The sequence below is a fragment of the Macaca thibetana genome, chromosome 10 (assembly GCF_024542745.1).
Source record: "Macaca thibetana thibetana isolate TM-01 chromosome 10, ASM2454274v1, whole genome shotgun sequence".
Lineage (NCBI taxonomy): Eukaryota > Metazoa > Chordata > Mammalia > Primates > Cercopithecidae > Macaca > Macaca thibetana.
In genome coordinates, this window is record NC_065587.1 from 50,195,297 (window position 1) to 50,210,144 (window position 14,848).

At 46.1% G+C, this 14,848-nt stretch overlaps 1 protein-coding gene across 2 annotated transcripts in view; it reads left to right on the forward strand.

Annotated features, from left to right (window-relative positions):
• The first annotated feature begins 6,880 nt into the window (after nucleotides 1-6,880).
• B4GALT5 (beta-1,4-galactosyltransferase 5) overlaps nucleotides 6,881-14,848 on the forward strand; it is an 88,593-nt gene continuing 80,625 nt past the window's right edge. The window contains exon 1 of one of the 2 annotated variants that reach the window (XM_050807475.1): nucleotides 6,881-7,180. In XM_050807475.1, coding sequence (XP_050663432.1) covers nucleotides 7,066-7,180 — 115 coding nt within the window. In that variant the 5' untranslated portion in view covers nucleotides 6,881-7,065. The remainder of the gene's footprint in view (nucleotides 7,181-14,848) is intronic. The other variant, XM_050807476.1, reaches the window with a different exon arrangement.

Below are 14,848 nucleotides of genomic sequence, written 5' to 3' on the forward strand. Positions count from 1 at the left end.
ACAGAGTCTCACTCGCTCTGTCGCCCAGGCTGGAGTGCAGTGGGGCAATCTCAGAATCTCGGCTCACTGCAACCTCCACCTGCCAGCTTCAAGTTATTATCTCACCTCAGCCTTCCAAGTAGCTGGGATTACAGGCATGCACCACCACGCTTGGGCTAATTTTTGTATTTTTAGTAGAGATGGGGTTTCGCCATGCCAGCCAGGCTGGTCTTGAACTCCTGACTTCAAATGATCCGCCTGCCTCAGCCTCCCAAAGTGCTGGGATTACAGACATGAGCCATCATGTCTGGCCATTTTCATCTTTTTACTGGTTATGGATGATTCACAGTCCCACCTAGATTCACAGGAAGGGGAATTACAGCAAGTTCTAGAAAAGCATGAGGACAGGAAATATTGTTGAGGACATCTTTGGAAAATACATTCTGCCACACACATACATTGCAGTCATGTTTGTGCCAGTCCACCATCCCTTATCCAATGCCCTTGGAGCTAAACGTGTTTTGAATTTTAGAAATTCTCAGAATTTTGAAAGATAGTACGATGCATTCATGAAATCTCCTATCATACCCCTTGAGAGGACTGGTTCATCCTGTAAGCAAAAATCTAAACTTGGTGTGGTGGCCCATGCCTGTAGTCCCAGCTACTCAGGAGGCTGAGGCAGGAGGATCGATTGAGCCCAGGAGGTTGATGCTGCAGTGAGCTGTGATCGCACCACTGCACCCCAGCCTGGGCGACAGAGGGAGACCCTGACTCAAAAAAAAAAAAAAAATCTAAATATTTCCTCAGTGGAACATATGAATATTCACATTAAGTGGCATAATGATTATAAATAGCTTTCTGTCTATTCAGGTCAGGTTTTGCCACTAAAGAAGTTCAAATCAGGTCAGATCTTGCAGCTAAATAAATTATAAAAAGCCTTCCATTTTTAGGTTTCCTACAATTTGAATTGTGGCTAAGGATTTATGGACCAGTATGAGGAAAAAATTGGAACAAACTTAAATAGACATCATTAGGAAAAAGGATTTTAAAAGGTGAGGCCAAGTTATATGATGAAATATTACACAGCAGTGAAAATGAATAAACTTGAGCTACATGTATCATTATGGAAATATAAAAATAATGTCAGGAGAAAGCAAGTTGCAGAAGAGTATATTTATGATAAGTAAGGATAGGCCAGGTTTTCTGTATTAAAAATAGCCCCTGGCCTGGTGCGGTGGCTTATGCCTGTAATCCCAGCACTTTGGGTGGCCGAGGCAGGCGGATCACTCGAGGTCAGGAGTTGGAGACCAGCATGGTCAAGATGGTGAAACCCTGTCTCTACTAAAAATACAATAATTAGCTGAGCATGGTGGTACACGCCTGTAGTCCCAGCTACTTGGGAGTCTGAGGCAGGAAAATCACTTGAACCCAGGAGGCAGAGGTTGCGATGAGCCGAGATCATGCCACTGTACTCCAGCCTGGGCAACAGAGCAAGATTTGTCTAAAAAAAAAAAAAAAAAAAACCCTATATCTCAGAGGCTTTATTTATTGCTCATGCTACATGTCATTATTGGCCAAATGGAGTTGGGAGCATCTCCTCCTCATTCTAGAACTCAGTTGGTGGGCAGCTGCTCTGAAGAACATTGATGGTTATTTGATAGAAGGAAAAGTAGGGGGAAGGATACCCTGGCTCTTTTTTATTTTTATTTTTTTTCTCAGGATGGAGTTTTGCTCTTTGTTGTCCATGCTGGAGTGCGGTGGCACGATCTCGGCTCACTGCAACCTCTGCCTCCCAGATTCAAGCAATTCTCTGTCTCAGCCTCCTGAGTAGCTGGAATTACAGGTGCCCGCCACCATGCCTGGCTAATTTTTGTATTTTTAGTAGACATGGGGTTTCACCATGTTGGCCAGGCTGGTCTCGAACTCTTGACTTCAGGTGATCTGCCCATCTTGGCCTTCCAAAGTGCTGGGGTTACAGGCTTGAGCCACTACGCCCTGCCGTATTGTTTTCTTTATGTGTTTGATTTCAGCCAGCCTGCAATTGGGTGCTGACAGGCACAAGAGGCCCCACTTATGCTCTCCTGAGATTTCACCAAGGACCTCCCTTTCTTTAGGCCACTCCCCTGTGCTAAAACATTCAAGGGCTCTGTATGGCTCACAGGAAAAAGTTAAGAACAGTTAAGTGCTCCCATGGATTGAGCACTTCCTACATATCAGGCACTTTATAGAGATACTATTTGTAATCTGTGCACAATCCTAGGGGAAGGAACTGTCTGATCTCCATTTTACAGATGCTGAAATGGAGTCTCCGAGAGGCGAAGTGACTTGCCAAGATGACAGAGTGAGGGCAGGGAGGAAGGAAGACTGGTGGCTAGATCTGTCTGATTTCAGGGCCCATGTTGAGCCACAGGATCAGGCCTCACTCCTCCAGCCTCACCCCTCACCTCTTTCTTTTCCTTGGCAGGACTAACTGCTCCAACCAGGCAGGCCTCTTCTCACTGCCCCTTGAGCAAACCTGTCTCAATGTCCCTTCAAAGACCATCTAGAATCTCACAGGACACCTTTCCCTACTGCCAGCCATGCTGAGTCCTGCCCTTATGACAGTGTCCCCCAGTTAGTCACTTTCCTGTCGGTCATATGTCACTAGGCTGCAAGAATGTCTTAGTCATCTTTGCATCTGCCATGCCCAGCACACACTCACTGCACACCTGTCATCCTTCAACGATTATTCAGCGCCCACTGGCTGCTGAGCCCTGCGCTAGGTGCAAGGATACAGCAGAGAGTGAAACCAAATCTCTGCTCTTGTGAAGTTTATGTTCTGATCTGGGAGATGAAAATGAACAAGTAAATCCGTACATGTATAGTAGAATGTCAGGGGGATAAAAAGTGCTATGGAGAAAAATCAGGCTGAGGAAGGATATGGATAGAGAGTGCTGGGATGGGGAGAGGAAAGCTACTTTAGAGGAAAGGTCTTTTTGAGAAGGTAACATTTGGCCGGGCGCGGTGGCTCAAGCCTGTAATCCCAGCACTTTGGGAGGCCGAGACGGGAGGATCACGAGTTCAGGAGATCGAGACCATCCTAGCTAACACGGTGAAACCCCGTCTCTACTAAAATACAAAAAAAAAAATGCGTAAACCCGGGAGGCGGAGCTTGCAGTGAGCTGAGATCTGGCCACTGCACTCCAGCCTGGGCAACAGAGCTAGACTCCGTCTCAAAAAAAAAAAAAAAAAAAAAAGAGAAGGTAACATTTGAGCAGAGATTAGAATACAGTGAGTTTGTCTGAGGAACTGAATAGTTAAATGAATACATAATGAATGCATGCTTTAGTGAGTTGGAAACCTAACTTGGAGATGAAAAAGGGGTGTGGAGGAAGGAGTTTGAGGTAGGGATGCCTAGATCACCTAACATCTTTCTTTTTCTTCCATCTAAAAACATAAACGGCTGGACTTGGTGGCTCACGCCTGTAATCCCAGCACTTTGGGAGGTCAAGACAGGCGGATCACCTGAGGTTGGGAGTTCGAGACCAGCCTGACCAACATGGTGAAACCCTGTCTCTACTAAAAATGCAAAATTAGCTGGGCGTGGTGGTGCTCGCCTGTAATCCCAGCTACTTGGGAGGCTGAGGCAGGAGAATCGCTTGAACCTGGGAGGTGAAGGTTGCTGTGAGTGAAGATTGTGCCATTACACTCCAGCCTGGGCAACAAGAGCGAAACTCTATCTGAAAAACAAAAACAACAAACAAAAAAACCCATAACCAGTTTGTTTATTTATTTATTTTTGAGATGGAGTCTTGCTCTGTTGCCCAGGCTGGAGTGCAGTGGTGTGATCTCAGCTCATTGCAACCTCCACCTCCAGGGTTCAAGCAATTCTTGTGCCTAATTTTTGTGCAAAAGTTTTGTATTTTGCTTTTTTTTTTTTTGAGATGGAGTCTCACTCTGTTGTCCAGGCTGGACAACAGGCTGGTGTGCAATGGCACAATCTCGGCTCACTGCAACCTCTGCCTCTCCCTCCCAGGTTCAAGCAATCCTCCTGCCGCAGCCTCCCGAGTAGCTGGGAATACAGGCACATACCACCACGCCCAGCTAATTTTTGTATTTTTTAGTAGAGATGGGGTTTCATGATGTTGGCCAGGCTGGTCTCAAACTCCTGACCTCAAGTGATCTGCCTGCCTCAGCCTCTCAAAGTGGTGGGATTACAGGTGTGAGCCACTCACTGTACCTGGCCTAAAACATAACCAATTTATTTTGATGCCTTATTATTTTAGATAGGTCAGAAGTAGAGATTGATCATTGGTACACAGTTTAGATGTAGGAAGGTTTCTCTTTCTCTGTCCAGAATAGACTGGGTATTACAGAATGTTATGGTATAATTGTTAATTCTCTTAATATTACTGTGGTTCTGAAGGATAATGTAATTTTCCTTAGGATTTGCTACTGAAGTATTAAGGCATGAAATATCAGTAAGGCAGCAACTTACTTTGTTTATTGTTTTTTGAGTCAGGGTGTCGCTCTGTCTCCCAGGCTGGAGTGTAGTGGCACTATCTTGGCTCACTGCAACCTCCACCTCCTGGATTTAAGAGATCCTCCCACCTCAGCCTCTCAAGTAGCTGGGACTATAGGCACACGCCATCACGCCCAGCTAATTATTTTGTATTTTTTGTGGAAATGGGGTTTTGCCATGTTGGCCAGACTGGTCTCAAACTCCTGAGCTCAAGCAATCTGTCCGCCTTTGCCTCCCAAAGTGCTGGGATTACAGGCATAATTGCCCGGTCTACCTTTAATATTTAGCAAAAAATAAAAATTTTCGACATATGAATATAGATACATACATGTGGAAAAATGATAAGAATGATCAAATCCAGGTGGGGAGTGTGTGGATGATGCTTCCACTATTCTTTCAACTTTTCTATATGTTTGAAAATGTTTCATAGATATGAGGGTTGGGAGGGGCCATTGTGTGGGCCAACAAAGTATTTGTAAGTTAGATGATTCTGGCTAGTCTGGGATTTCTGGTCCAGGGCCTTACCTGCACTATTTCATCTAATCCACATCACATCCCTGTGGGGTGGGCAGCACTGGGTCTGGTTCACAGGTGATGAATAGAGAAGCTCAGAGACGTAAGTGACTTTCCAGAGTCACACAGCCAGGAGAGGCCAAGCCGAGATTTGAACTCACATCTGTCTGAGTCAAAATTCTCTGCTTTCCTTTTTTGTTGTTTAAGCCTCTTCTCTTCCACCATACCATTCCCCAGGGGTATTGAATTAGGTGACAGCTAAGCGCATTTACTATGTGCACTTTGCGTGTATCACTTAAATTCTCACAACAACCTGATGAGGTTGCTAATAACCTCCTCCATTTTACCGAGGCACAGAGAGTTTAACTTGTGTTAACTCTAACACAAGTCACACAGCTAACAATGGAAAAGCCGGGAGTCAGAGAACCTGGGCAGTGTGGCTCTAGACGCCCCACTCAAAGGATCAAAGAAACACTGTAAAAAGTAGAAATCACTTTAGGAATATAAATCAGGATTATTTTTGATTCTCACAGAATCTCTGCAAAGTCCTCTCCCCTCCCTACTGCTTCCAGCATTCCAAGATAGTACTCTAGTTTCAGATATGTCTACACCGGGGACACCAGCCTCTCCAGTCCAGCTCCTTGAAGCTACTGCTTCTTGCCATAAATTTCTAGGACTGTTCATTGCCTTCTGAGGTCCTTTGAGCTGATGCTGATCTGAAAGCATTTTTTTGGATATGGTCCCACACCCAGGTGATGGGGATAGGATACCGATTTGTCTGCAGGATAAGAATTAGAGGCCACACAGACTGCTGAGACAGTTACAACCTAGAGGTCAAGGGCCTGACATGGGAGACAGGCTAGTTTTGATTTGAGCCCTTGATGCAAGGCTTGGGTGAATTGCCTTTCCATCCAGAAACCTCAGTTTCCTCACTTGTACAATAGCAATAATAACAACACACATCTCAAGACTAGTGGGGGAATTTCATTGCATTAGTAAAGTCCATGTTTCTCAGCAGAAGTCTAGAGACATCGACAATTGTTATCACTATGCTATTTCTGATACAGTAGGATGTGGACCCCAACTAGAGCTCCAAGTTCATCCCTACTTCCCCCACTACTTCACTGAATTTTATTCATGTTGGCCTTGGATTCAACTCGGGGGCAGATCAGCCCTTTTCCTACCTCAGGGCCTTTGCACCTGCTGTTCCCCCTGGTATGACTGCTTTTTTTAAAAAGCTGGCGCTTTCTCACCCTTTTATGTCTCAGCTCATGTCACTGCTCAGTGAGGCCTTTCTTGACCACTCCAGCCTGCCTGCAATACATCCTCCTGTTTTATCGTATTCATATGTGTTACCAGTACCTGATATTACTAGTTGATTTGTTTCTTTTACCTCTCACATAATTTAAGTTTCAAGAAGACAGATTTTTATCGTTTTTTCCTCTGTAGCATGCCCAGCGCCAACAACTGTATCTGGCATTCAATAAGTAAATGGTGAATTGAATAAATGAATGAATGAATGAGGGTGTATACCAGGCCGAATCCCCAAGCCTTTCAATCCCCACTCATCTGCTGCAGTGGGCAACGAAACGAGTCAGACTTTGTAGATGGTCCCTTGGCCCCCGAGATGGGGGCGAGCGAGCGCGGAGCACTTGGGAGACGTTCCCCGTAAGCCTGGGCGGTGGCCGCACTGGGAGAGGGGCTGTCGCCATTTGGCGATATTCCATGCAGGCTGCCGTGGGGGCCGGGCGAGGGTCGGCAGCGAGCGCAAGCGCGCGGGTCTTTTGCGACGGTGCCCGGCGGCGCTGGCCCCGCCTCCCGCGCGTGCGCCCCGCCCCGCCCCCGCCGCTGCGCCCGCTCAGGGCCGCTCTGGCCCCCACCCGCTTCATGTGGCCCGGCCCGCGGCGGCCGGCGGCTGGGAGCGGCGAGGCGGCGGCGGCGAGTGGCGGCCCGCGAGGCCCGGGAGGCGGTGGCCGAGGCCCAGGCGGTGGCGGCGGCGGCCCAGGAGGCGGCGGACGGGGAGCGGCGGGAGCAGGCCTAGCCCGGCTCTCGAGCGGCCGCCCGGCTGCAGCATGCGCGCCCGCCGGGGGCTGCTGCGGCTGCCGCGCCGCTCGCTGCTCGCCGCGCTCTTCTTCTTTTCTCTCTCGTCCTCGCTGCTCTACTTCGTCTATGTGGCGCCCGGCATAGGTAGGAAGGGGGTTTGGGACCCCGTCGGCTGCCGCTCTGGCCTTGAGGGACCCGGGGAATCCCCGCCCCTCCTGGGGGCCCCGGCCAGGAGGCGGCCTCCAGCCTGGTCCTCCGGACTCCGGAGTCCTGGCCTGGCTCTCGGGGACCCCAGGACATTCCTGCCCTCCGCACCCCAGCAGGCTCCCGGGACTCCTCTCCCGCGCCAGCCTCCGGCCCACCCCGCCCCTCATAACGCCGCCCTCGCGAACCGGACGGTGCCTTCACGCCCGCCCCTTGCTCCGGGACCCCCTTCCCGCTCTTGCCTCGCTGGAACTCCCACGTCCTGCTCCGCTGCTCGAGAACTCCCGCTTCCCTTTCCCGTCCCCGGGGTCTCCTGGAACCCCCATTCCCGGCATTCCCCGCACCCCAAGCCCCCGCGGCGCGCCCGCTCCTTGCCAAGCCCATGTGCCCGGGTCTCAGGCCGCCCCACCTTCTGGCTCCCATCCGTCCTCCCCCACTCCCCGTGACTCCATCGTTTCCTGCTCCCGTGAGCCCCCTCCCTCCCCTTTTTTCCACCACTTCCCCCATTACATCCACCTCCAGGTCCTCCGTAACTCACGTTCACTTCTTCAGTGGCCTGATCTCTCTGCCTGTCCGGTGGCACCCCCCTTCTCCTTACAGAGGTCCACCCCCATTCAGTCTCCTGCTAACCCCCTGAGCGTCCCATGCCTCTTCCCCATCTCCTCCTGCGCCCACCTCGCGTATCCACAAGGGCACATCCTTGTAACCTTTGCCCCCAGCCCCTCAGCCTTTCAGCCACAGCTGCTTTCTCAACTGAAGACCTGGGGAAGGGGTGCTGTCTGTGTTCTCCTTTCTTCCACTTCTGCCCTCTCCTAGCCTTGCGGGTAGATAGTGGTTCTTCAGTATTGCATAGTGCCTGCTCTGGGGACAAAGGGAAAGTTTAAATTGGCCCTAGAGAAGGGGATATGGCTGGGGCCTTTGGGAAATGGTACCAGGTGAGAAGGGGGAGCATGGAGGAAAGATGTAATGGGTACTCCTTCTTTTCAAAGTCTTATCTTTTAAAGGAAAGGCAGTCTCTGGAGAAACTGACCCTGCCACCCCTCCCCCGCCCGCCCCAAGCATAGTCTTTTATAAGACCACAGGGCACCATTTAGGACAGGAAGAGATCAGAAGGAAAGACGGCATGATGGTTAAGAGTGGAGGACACAGAGGTCAGACTTGCATTCCAATCTCTGCCCTGTATGACCTTGGGCAGGTTACTAAGCCTTAGCTTTTCTCCTCTGTAAAATGGGAATATGCAGCCCAGTCTCATACGGTGTTAAGGATGGAAGTAGATACATGTTCTTTAAAAGCACTCACCACTGTACCTGATGCTTGAAGAGTTTTAAAAATAAGTAAATGCAGCTATTACATGTAACTTCCAGGAAGAAGGGAGTTAGGTGGAAGGCTTAAGGAATGTGTTTGCCTGACTTGGCATCACTATGAGGAAACCTCAGTTTATGGTGAAAAATGATCAGAAGATGCTGTTGGGGCAGGGGCAGGAAGAGTAAATTCTGCTAGAAACATGTTGGATTATATGGATTTTAGGAAAGGGTTGATGGTTTAGTTTAGGGAAATGCCTTTTAGGATTGTAGCAATAACTAGTGCTATTCTCTGTTGACCTGTCAACACAGAACTAGCTGAATAGAGAAATTTCCAGATAGAGCAGGAGATCGTCTCCTGATTATTTTTTAAAGCATATTTTACTTGTGGTTAATGTTGATGTTTTGAACTATCAACTAGATCTGGAAAGATAGAACAGGCAGCATCAGATTGCCCTGTTTACAAAGTGTCATAGGGAAAAGTGTCCCTCTAGGAAGGTATAATATGTGGCCTGATGGATTTGATGAGTAGATTGTAAAAGGGTTGCGATTCTGGCAGAACAGGAGCAGATAACTAATTAGTGGAATTAACTGAGAAAAGAGTTCATTAGCATGTTGGCTATTAGACTTTAATAAAAATGGGTGTGAAAAGATGGGATTTGGACCTAGAGGCAGTCTTAGAGCCGTAAGCCTTTTTTTCTCCTTTTGTGAAAGTGACAGGTACTTCTGGTCTGAGTCCATAAATCAACTATATCTAAATGGAATACTGTATCTACTGGGATGGTAATCAATCACCCTTTTGATAGAAAGGTTAGAAGCCAGATTCTCCAACAGAAATGGAACTTATCAATTTAATTAAGATTCCTCAACAGTAGATTTTTAGGTCAGTGGAACCCCTGTGTAAAGCGATGAGCTACTGCCGTGCCTAGAATCCTGTATCACTGATAGCTGAAAAAGAGGCAGAACAGTTACATTTTCACTAGTGCTGTATCTCTTTGAATGTAAGCCTTCTGAAGGGGAATTCTACTTAGGATGGAAATTTTGTTCGTGGGAAAGGGGAACAATAAAAAAAGGATGTGGAGTAGTTACATTTAGCTGTTTGCCCTTCCTACTAATGATTTTTTTTTTTTTTTGATACAGTGTCTCTCTCTGTTGCCCAGGCTGGAGTGCAGTGATGCTCATAGCTAGCTGCAGCCTTGATCTCCTGGGCACAAGTGATCCTCCTGCCTCAGCCTCCTGAGTAGGTGGGACTACAGGTACATGCCACCCTGCCTGGCTAACTTTTAAAACAGTTTTTTTTGTAGAGACAGGATCTCACTATGATGTACAAGCTCTGTTGAAATTAAATTTTTCGAATGTCTAGCTTTGGACAGTGGGGTGGCACATTTTTTCAAGGTTAAGGCAATCTGGGGAAATAAAAGGTTGGTTTGTGTTCCTTGGGATATGAAGACCTTATTTAAACAGTTATTAAAATGCGCTTAGAAAATAATATTAGGTTGGCTGGGCGCAGTGGCTCACGCCTGTAATCCCAGCACTTTGGGAGGCTGAGGTGGGTGGATCATGAGGTCAGGAGTTCAAGACCAGCCTGTCCAAGATGGTGAAACCCCGTCACTACTAAAAATACAAGAATTAGCTGGGTGTGGTGGCAGGTGCCTGTAATCCCAGCTACTCAGGAGGCTGAGGCAGGAGAATCGCTTGAACCCAGGTGGCAGAGGTTGCTATAAGCCGAGATTGCACCACTGCATTCCTGTCTGGGCAATAGAGTGAGACTCTGTCTCAAAAAATAAAAATAAAAATAACATTAGGTTGAGTCATATGAAATTTCTGTTTTTTGCAGGACAAAAAGAGTTGCCTATCAGCAGTTTCATGTAGTTCACTTTACCCAATGACAATTCTGCTTTCTGGCACAGTGGAAAGTGTTGGACTTGTATTTCCTTCTAAGTTTAACTTTTTCCAGTGCTTGCTTTTGATTTGCTTTGTATACCCTGTGGCTACGTTGTGCTCAAGGGCTAGAGATATCTTCACTCCAAGAATATATTACAATTATATTCAGAAATAGTAGACTTGAATTTGAAATAAGAAAAATCATGTAGCTATAAATGTTTTGAATTGTCCATATATACTGCAACCCAGCCAAAATTTTAGCCTAACCATTAACTTAGTATTTTTGAGATCTCATGCCACTTAATATGGGTGACCCGTATTCTAAGAGCAAAGGAAACTTTTCTTGGACTTGAGAGTCATCTGTGAAATGGGGTACCATCTCACCTAGAAAATTGGATATGAGGAAAATTACTAAACAAGACTATTAATAGTGTGTTTGCAAAAAATATAAAGTGCCCTCAGCCATAATAATCCCATTTGATCCATTTAATGTTTTAAAAGTATGGCTTCGTTGGGATTTTTTTTTTTTCTTTTAAGACGGAGTTTCGCTCTTTTGCCCAGGCTGGAGTGAAGTGGCGTGATTTCGGCTCACTGCAACCTCTGCCCTCCAGGTTCAGGCGATTCTCCTGCTTCAGCCTCCCGAGTAGCTGGGATTATAGGCGCTTGCCACCACCGGCCAATATTTGTATTTTTAGTAGAGATGGGGTTTTACCATGTTGGCCAGGCTTGTCTCAAACTCCTGACCTCAGGTGATTCACCCACCTCAGTCTCCTAAAGTGCAAGGATTACAGGCGTGAGCCACCGTGCCTGGCCGGGAGTTGTGTTTGTATTGTTAATTTTGGAAGTAGTGTTTTGTCGGCAATTTAAAAGAAGGTTGGGACGGAAAGTGAGAGAGTGAAAGAGAGAAAGTGGTAGATTTGATAAAGAGCAAGGTAATAATGTTGCAGAAAAATGTGACGTCCCTTCTCTTCAGCCTTCTACCCCGTAGCCTTTATGATTCTCATTTATTTAATCACTTGTTTTATTTGCAATGTTGAAATATCCCTGTTGCCTTCAGAGTTCTGCAGAAAACTTTTGAACTTATTTATGACTCGCTAACTTAAAAAAAATCTGAGAGCTCAGAGTACTTCCATACTCCAGTTCGATCAGGTCTTTCAAAAGATAACAGAAGCGAGCTATTTATAAATATACATATGAAGTGCTGATTTAAAATCTTAGTAAGTTTATGGTACCATCATATGGCAAGGTTGTGTAGAGATTACTGACCTTAGCAAATTGTTAAAACAGTTACCAGTTTCAAGAGAGGTGCCTCTGCATGGTTAGGGGTAATTGTTTATGCATTGATGACTTTCTTTTTTTTTAGATGGAGTCTCGCTCTGTTGTCCAGGCTAGAGTGCAGTGGCGCAATCTCAGCTCACTGCAACCTCTACCTCCTGGGTTCAAGCAATTCTCCTGCCTCAGCCTCCTGAGTTGCTGGGATTATAGGTGCCCGCCACCACACCTAGCCAATTTTTGTATTTTTAGTAGAGACGGGGTTTCACCATGTTGGTCAGGCTGGACTCGAACTCCTGACCTCGTGATCCGCCCGCCTCGGCCTCCCATAGTGCTCCAATTACAGACGTGAGCCACCGTGCCTGGCCGATGACATTTTATTAATTGAAATTCTGTTCTACATTTAAACTAATTTTTCTCTTTCCTTGATTACTGAAGAAAGAAGATGGGGAATGATTTTGACATTTTTGGCCTACTTAGTTCCAAGAGAAGTTTGATTTATGGCTGGCTTTTGGAAGGCAGGAGCCAGTAATTCTAATCTTACCTCTTTTGACCAAATGACCGTGAGCAAGTCACTTGATTTCAATGACCTGATACTTTCAAAAAAACCCAAAGCCATTTGAAAAGCTAGAACTGCATCTTAGTCAATCTTTTAGTGAATTTTTAAGAAATCATACCTCAATAAAGCTAGTAAGATGCTTTTATATATAAAAAGTTGATAATTCATTTACATTCTATATAAACATTGGTCCTAAGATTTTAATTTATTTTTATTTTTATTTTTTTATTTTTTGAGACAAAGTCTCGCTCTGTCACCCAGACTGGAGTGCAGTGGCGTGATCTTGGCTAACTGCAACCTCCGCCTCCTGCTTCAAGCGATCCTCCTGCCTCAGCCTCCCAAGTAGATGGGATTATAGGCACCCACCACCATGCCCAGCTAATTTTTTTTGTATTTTTAGTAGAGACGGGGTTTTGCCATGTTGACCAGGCAGACTGGTCTCGAACTCCTGACCTCAGATGATATGCCCACCTCGGCCTCCCAAAGTGCTGGGATTACAATTGTGAGCCACCACGCCCAGCCATTCCTAAGATTTTAGACCAAAAAAAAAAAAAAAAAAAAAAAAAAAAGGCTGGACAAGGTGGCTCATGCTTATAATCCCAGCACTCTGGGAAGCCAACATGGGTGGATTCCTTGTGTCCCGGACTTCAAGATGATCCTAGGCAACATAGTGAAATCCCATCTCTACTAAAAATACAAAAAATTAGTTGGATGTGGTACATGCCTGTAATCCCAGCTACTCGGGAGGCTGAGGTGGGAAGATCACCTGAACCTGGGAGGCCGAGGCTGCGATGAGCCATGATTGCACCACTGCATTCAGAGTGAGAACCTGTCTCCAAACAAACAAAAAGGATTTTAGAGAAGATACATGTTTTATATAATCAAATACAACTTTTCCTAATAACCACAGGAAAATTTCAGATTTCCCCCAGTCAAGTATAGTCTGAAAATAACCTTTATTTTTCCTGACATGAAAAAGCCCTCTGAATCCTTCAGCACACTCAGTTTCTGAGATTTTTAGAACAAAATACATATGGGGAAATGTGGGTTACTTCATTTTAGAAAATTGAAGAGCCTTATCCTGTTAAGGACACCTTTTTTCCCCTCCTAAGCCACATGCACTCTTGTGCACATATTAGAGTATAGTGTTGTCCATTCTTCTTAGGAGAAAGCCATATTTGGAGAACAGCTTGATGTTATAGAATTAAACAGCAGCACCACTTTTGACCGGGACTTTGGTGATGTTTTATGTTCTCTTTGTGGAGTTTTTGCTATATTGGAAGCCAGGTCTTGGGTTTTGAGTTGAAATTTTCTTTTTTTTTTTTTTTTTTTTTTTTTTTTTTTTGAGGCGGAGTCTGTGTCGCCCTCTTTGTGGAGCCTCCCGGGTTTTGCTAATTTTTTTGTATTGGAAGTTTCCAGGATGGTCTCGATCTCCTGACCTCGTGATGGGCCTTTGGAGTTGCCACCGCGCCCGGCCGAAATTTTCTTTAGTAGTAGAAATATGTTGGTTTTGGATAGTCTCAGCCATTCAAACAGTATTAATTACTGTTCCAGGATACCTAGAGCCGGCAGATAATTCTGTTCCAGCATCGACTCCCCCCACCCCAGCTGAATAGGCCAGTGGGAACCCTGCATAATCACCAGGAGAGAGGGGCTCTGTGTTGCCATGCCTCTTTAGAGCTCTCTGAGAGAGGAGAAATTCCAAAGCAGCAGAAGGCCGGAATACAGCTGACTTCTTGCTTCCCTAAATTTTGCTGCTTTTTAGATCTTGGAAGTATGTTGGGCACATCTAATCACATAAGGCAAAGAAAGACCTTAGCACATAAGTGAGCAATGTAATGCTGCTAAGGCCTGTCAAAAAAAGAGAGAAAAAGGGAGGTTACCATTGGCCAAGATAACAGATAATCGTAAGCAAGCAGGTTGGGTGTGGGCTGAAGAGAAGAGGCAGGCCTGTGTGCACTGTCGGGAAAAGGGCAGCTGTTCTTCACTTTCTGGTAGTAGTCAATAAAGGTATGCTTGCCTTTACACATGAGCTATGTTTTGTAGAAAATCGTGAGGAAAAATTAATGGGATTTTAGGATCCACTTAAAATCCTGGAGCTACCCAGGTACCCAGCATTTGAGTGTCATGTTATCGGTTATGGGAGATCTTTGAATTCTAAACTTTTGACTACATCTCTCATTTTATTTTATTTATTTATTTATTTATTTTTGAGATGGAGTTTCGCTCTTGTTGCCCAGACTGGAGTGCAATGGCGCGATCTCGGCTCACCGCAACCTCCACCTCCCAGGTTCAAGCGATTCTCCTGCCTCAGCCCCCCTAGTAGCTGGGATTACAGGCATGCACCACCACGCCCGGCTAATTTTATATTTTTAGTAGAGACGGGGTTTCTCCATGTTGGTCAGGCTGGTCTTGAACTCCTGATCTTAGGTGATCTGCCCGCCTCAGCCTCCCAAAGTGCTAGGATTACTGGCATGAGCCACCGCAGCTGGCTACATCTCTCATTTTATAGATGATCATATAAGTCAAGTTGAGTCATTAACTTGCCCAAAATTGAGAATTATTAAGATATTCTTGAAGCACATACAATAC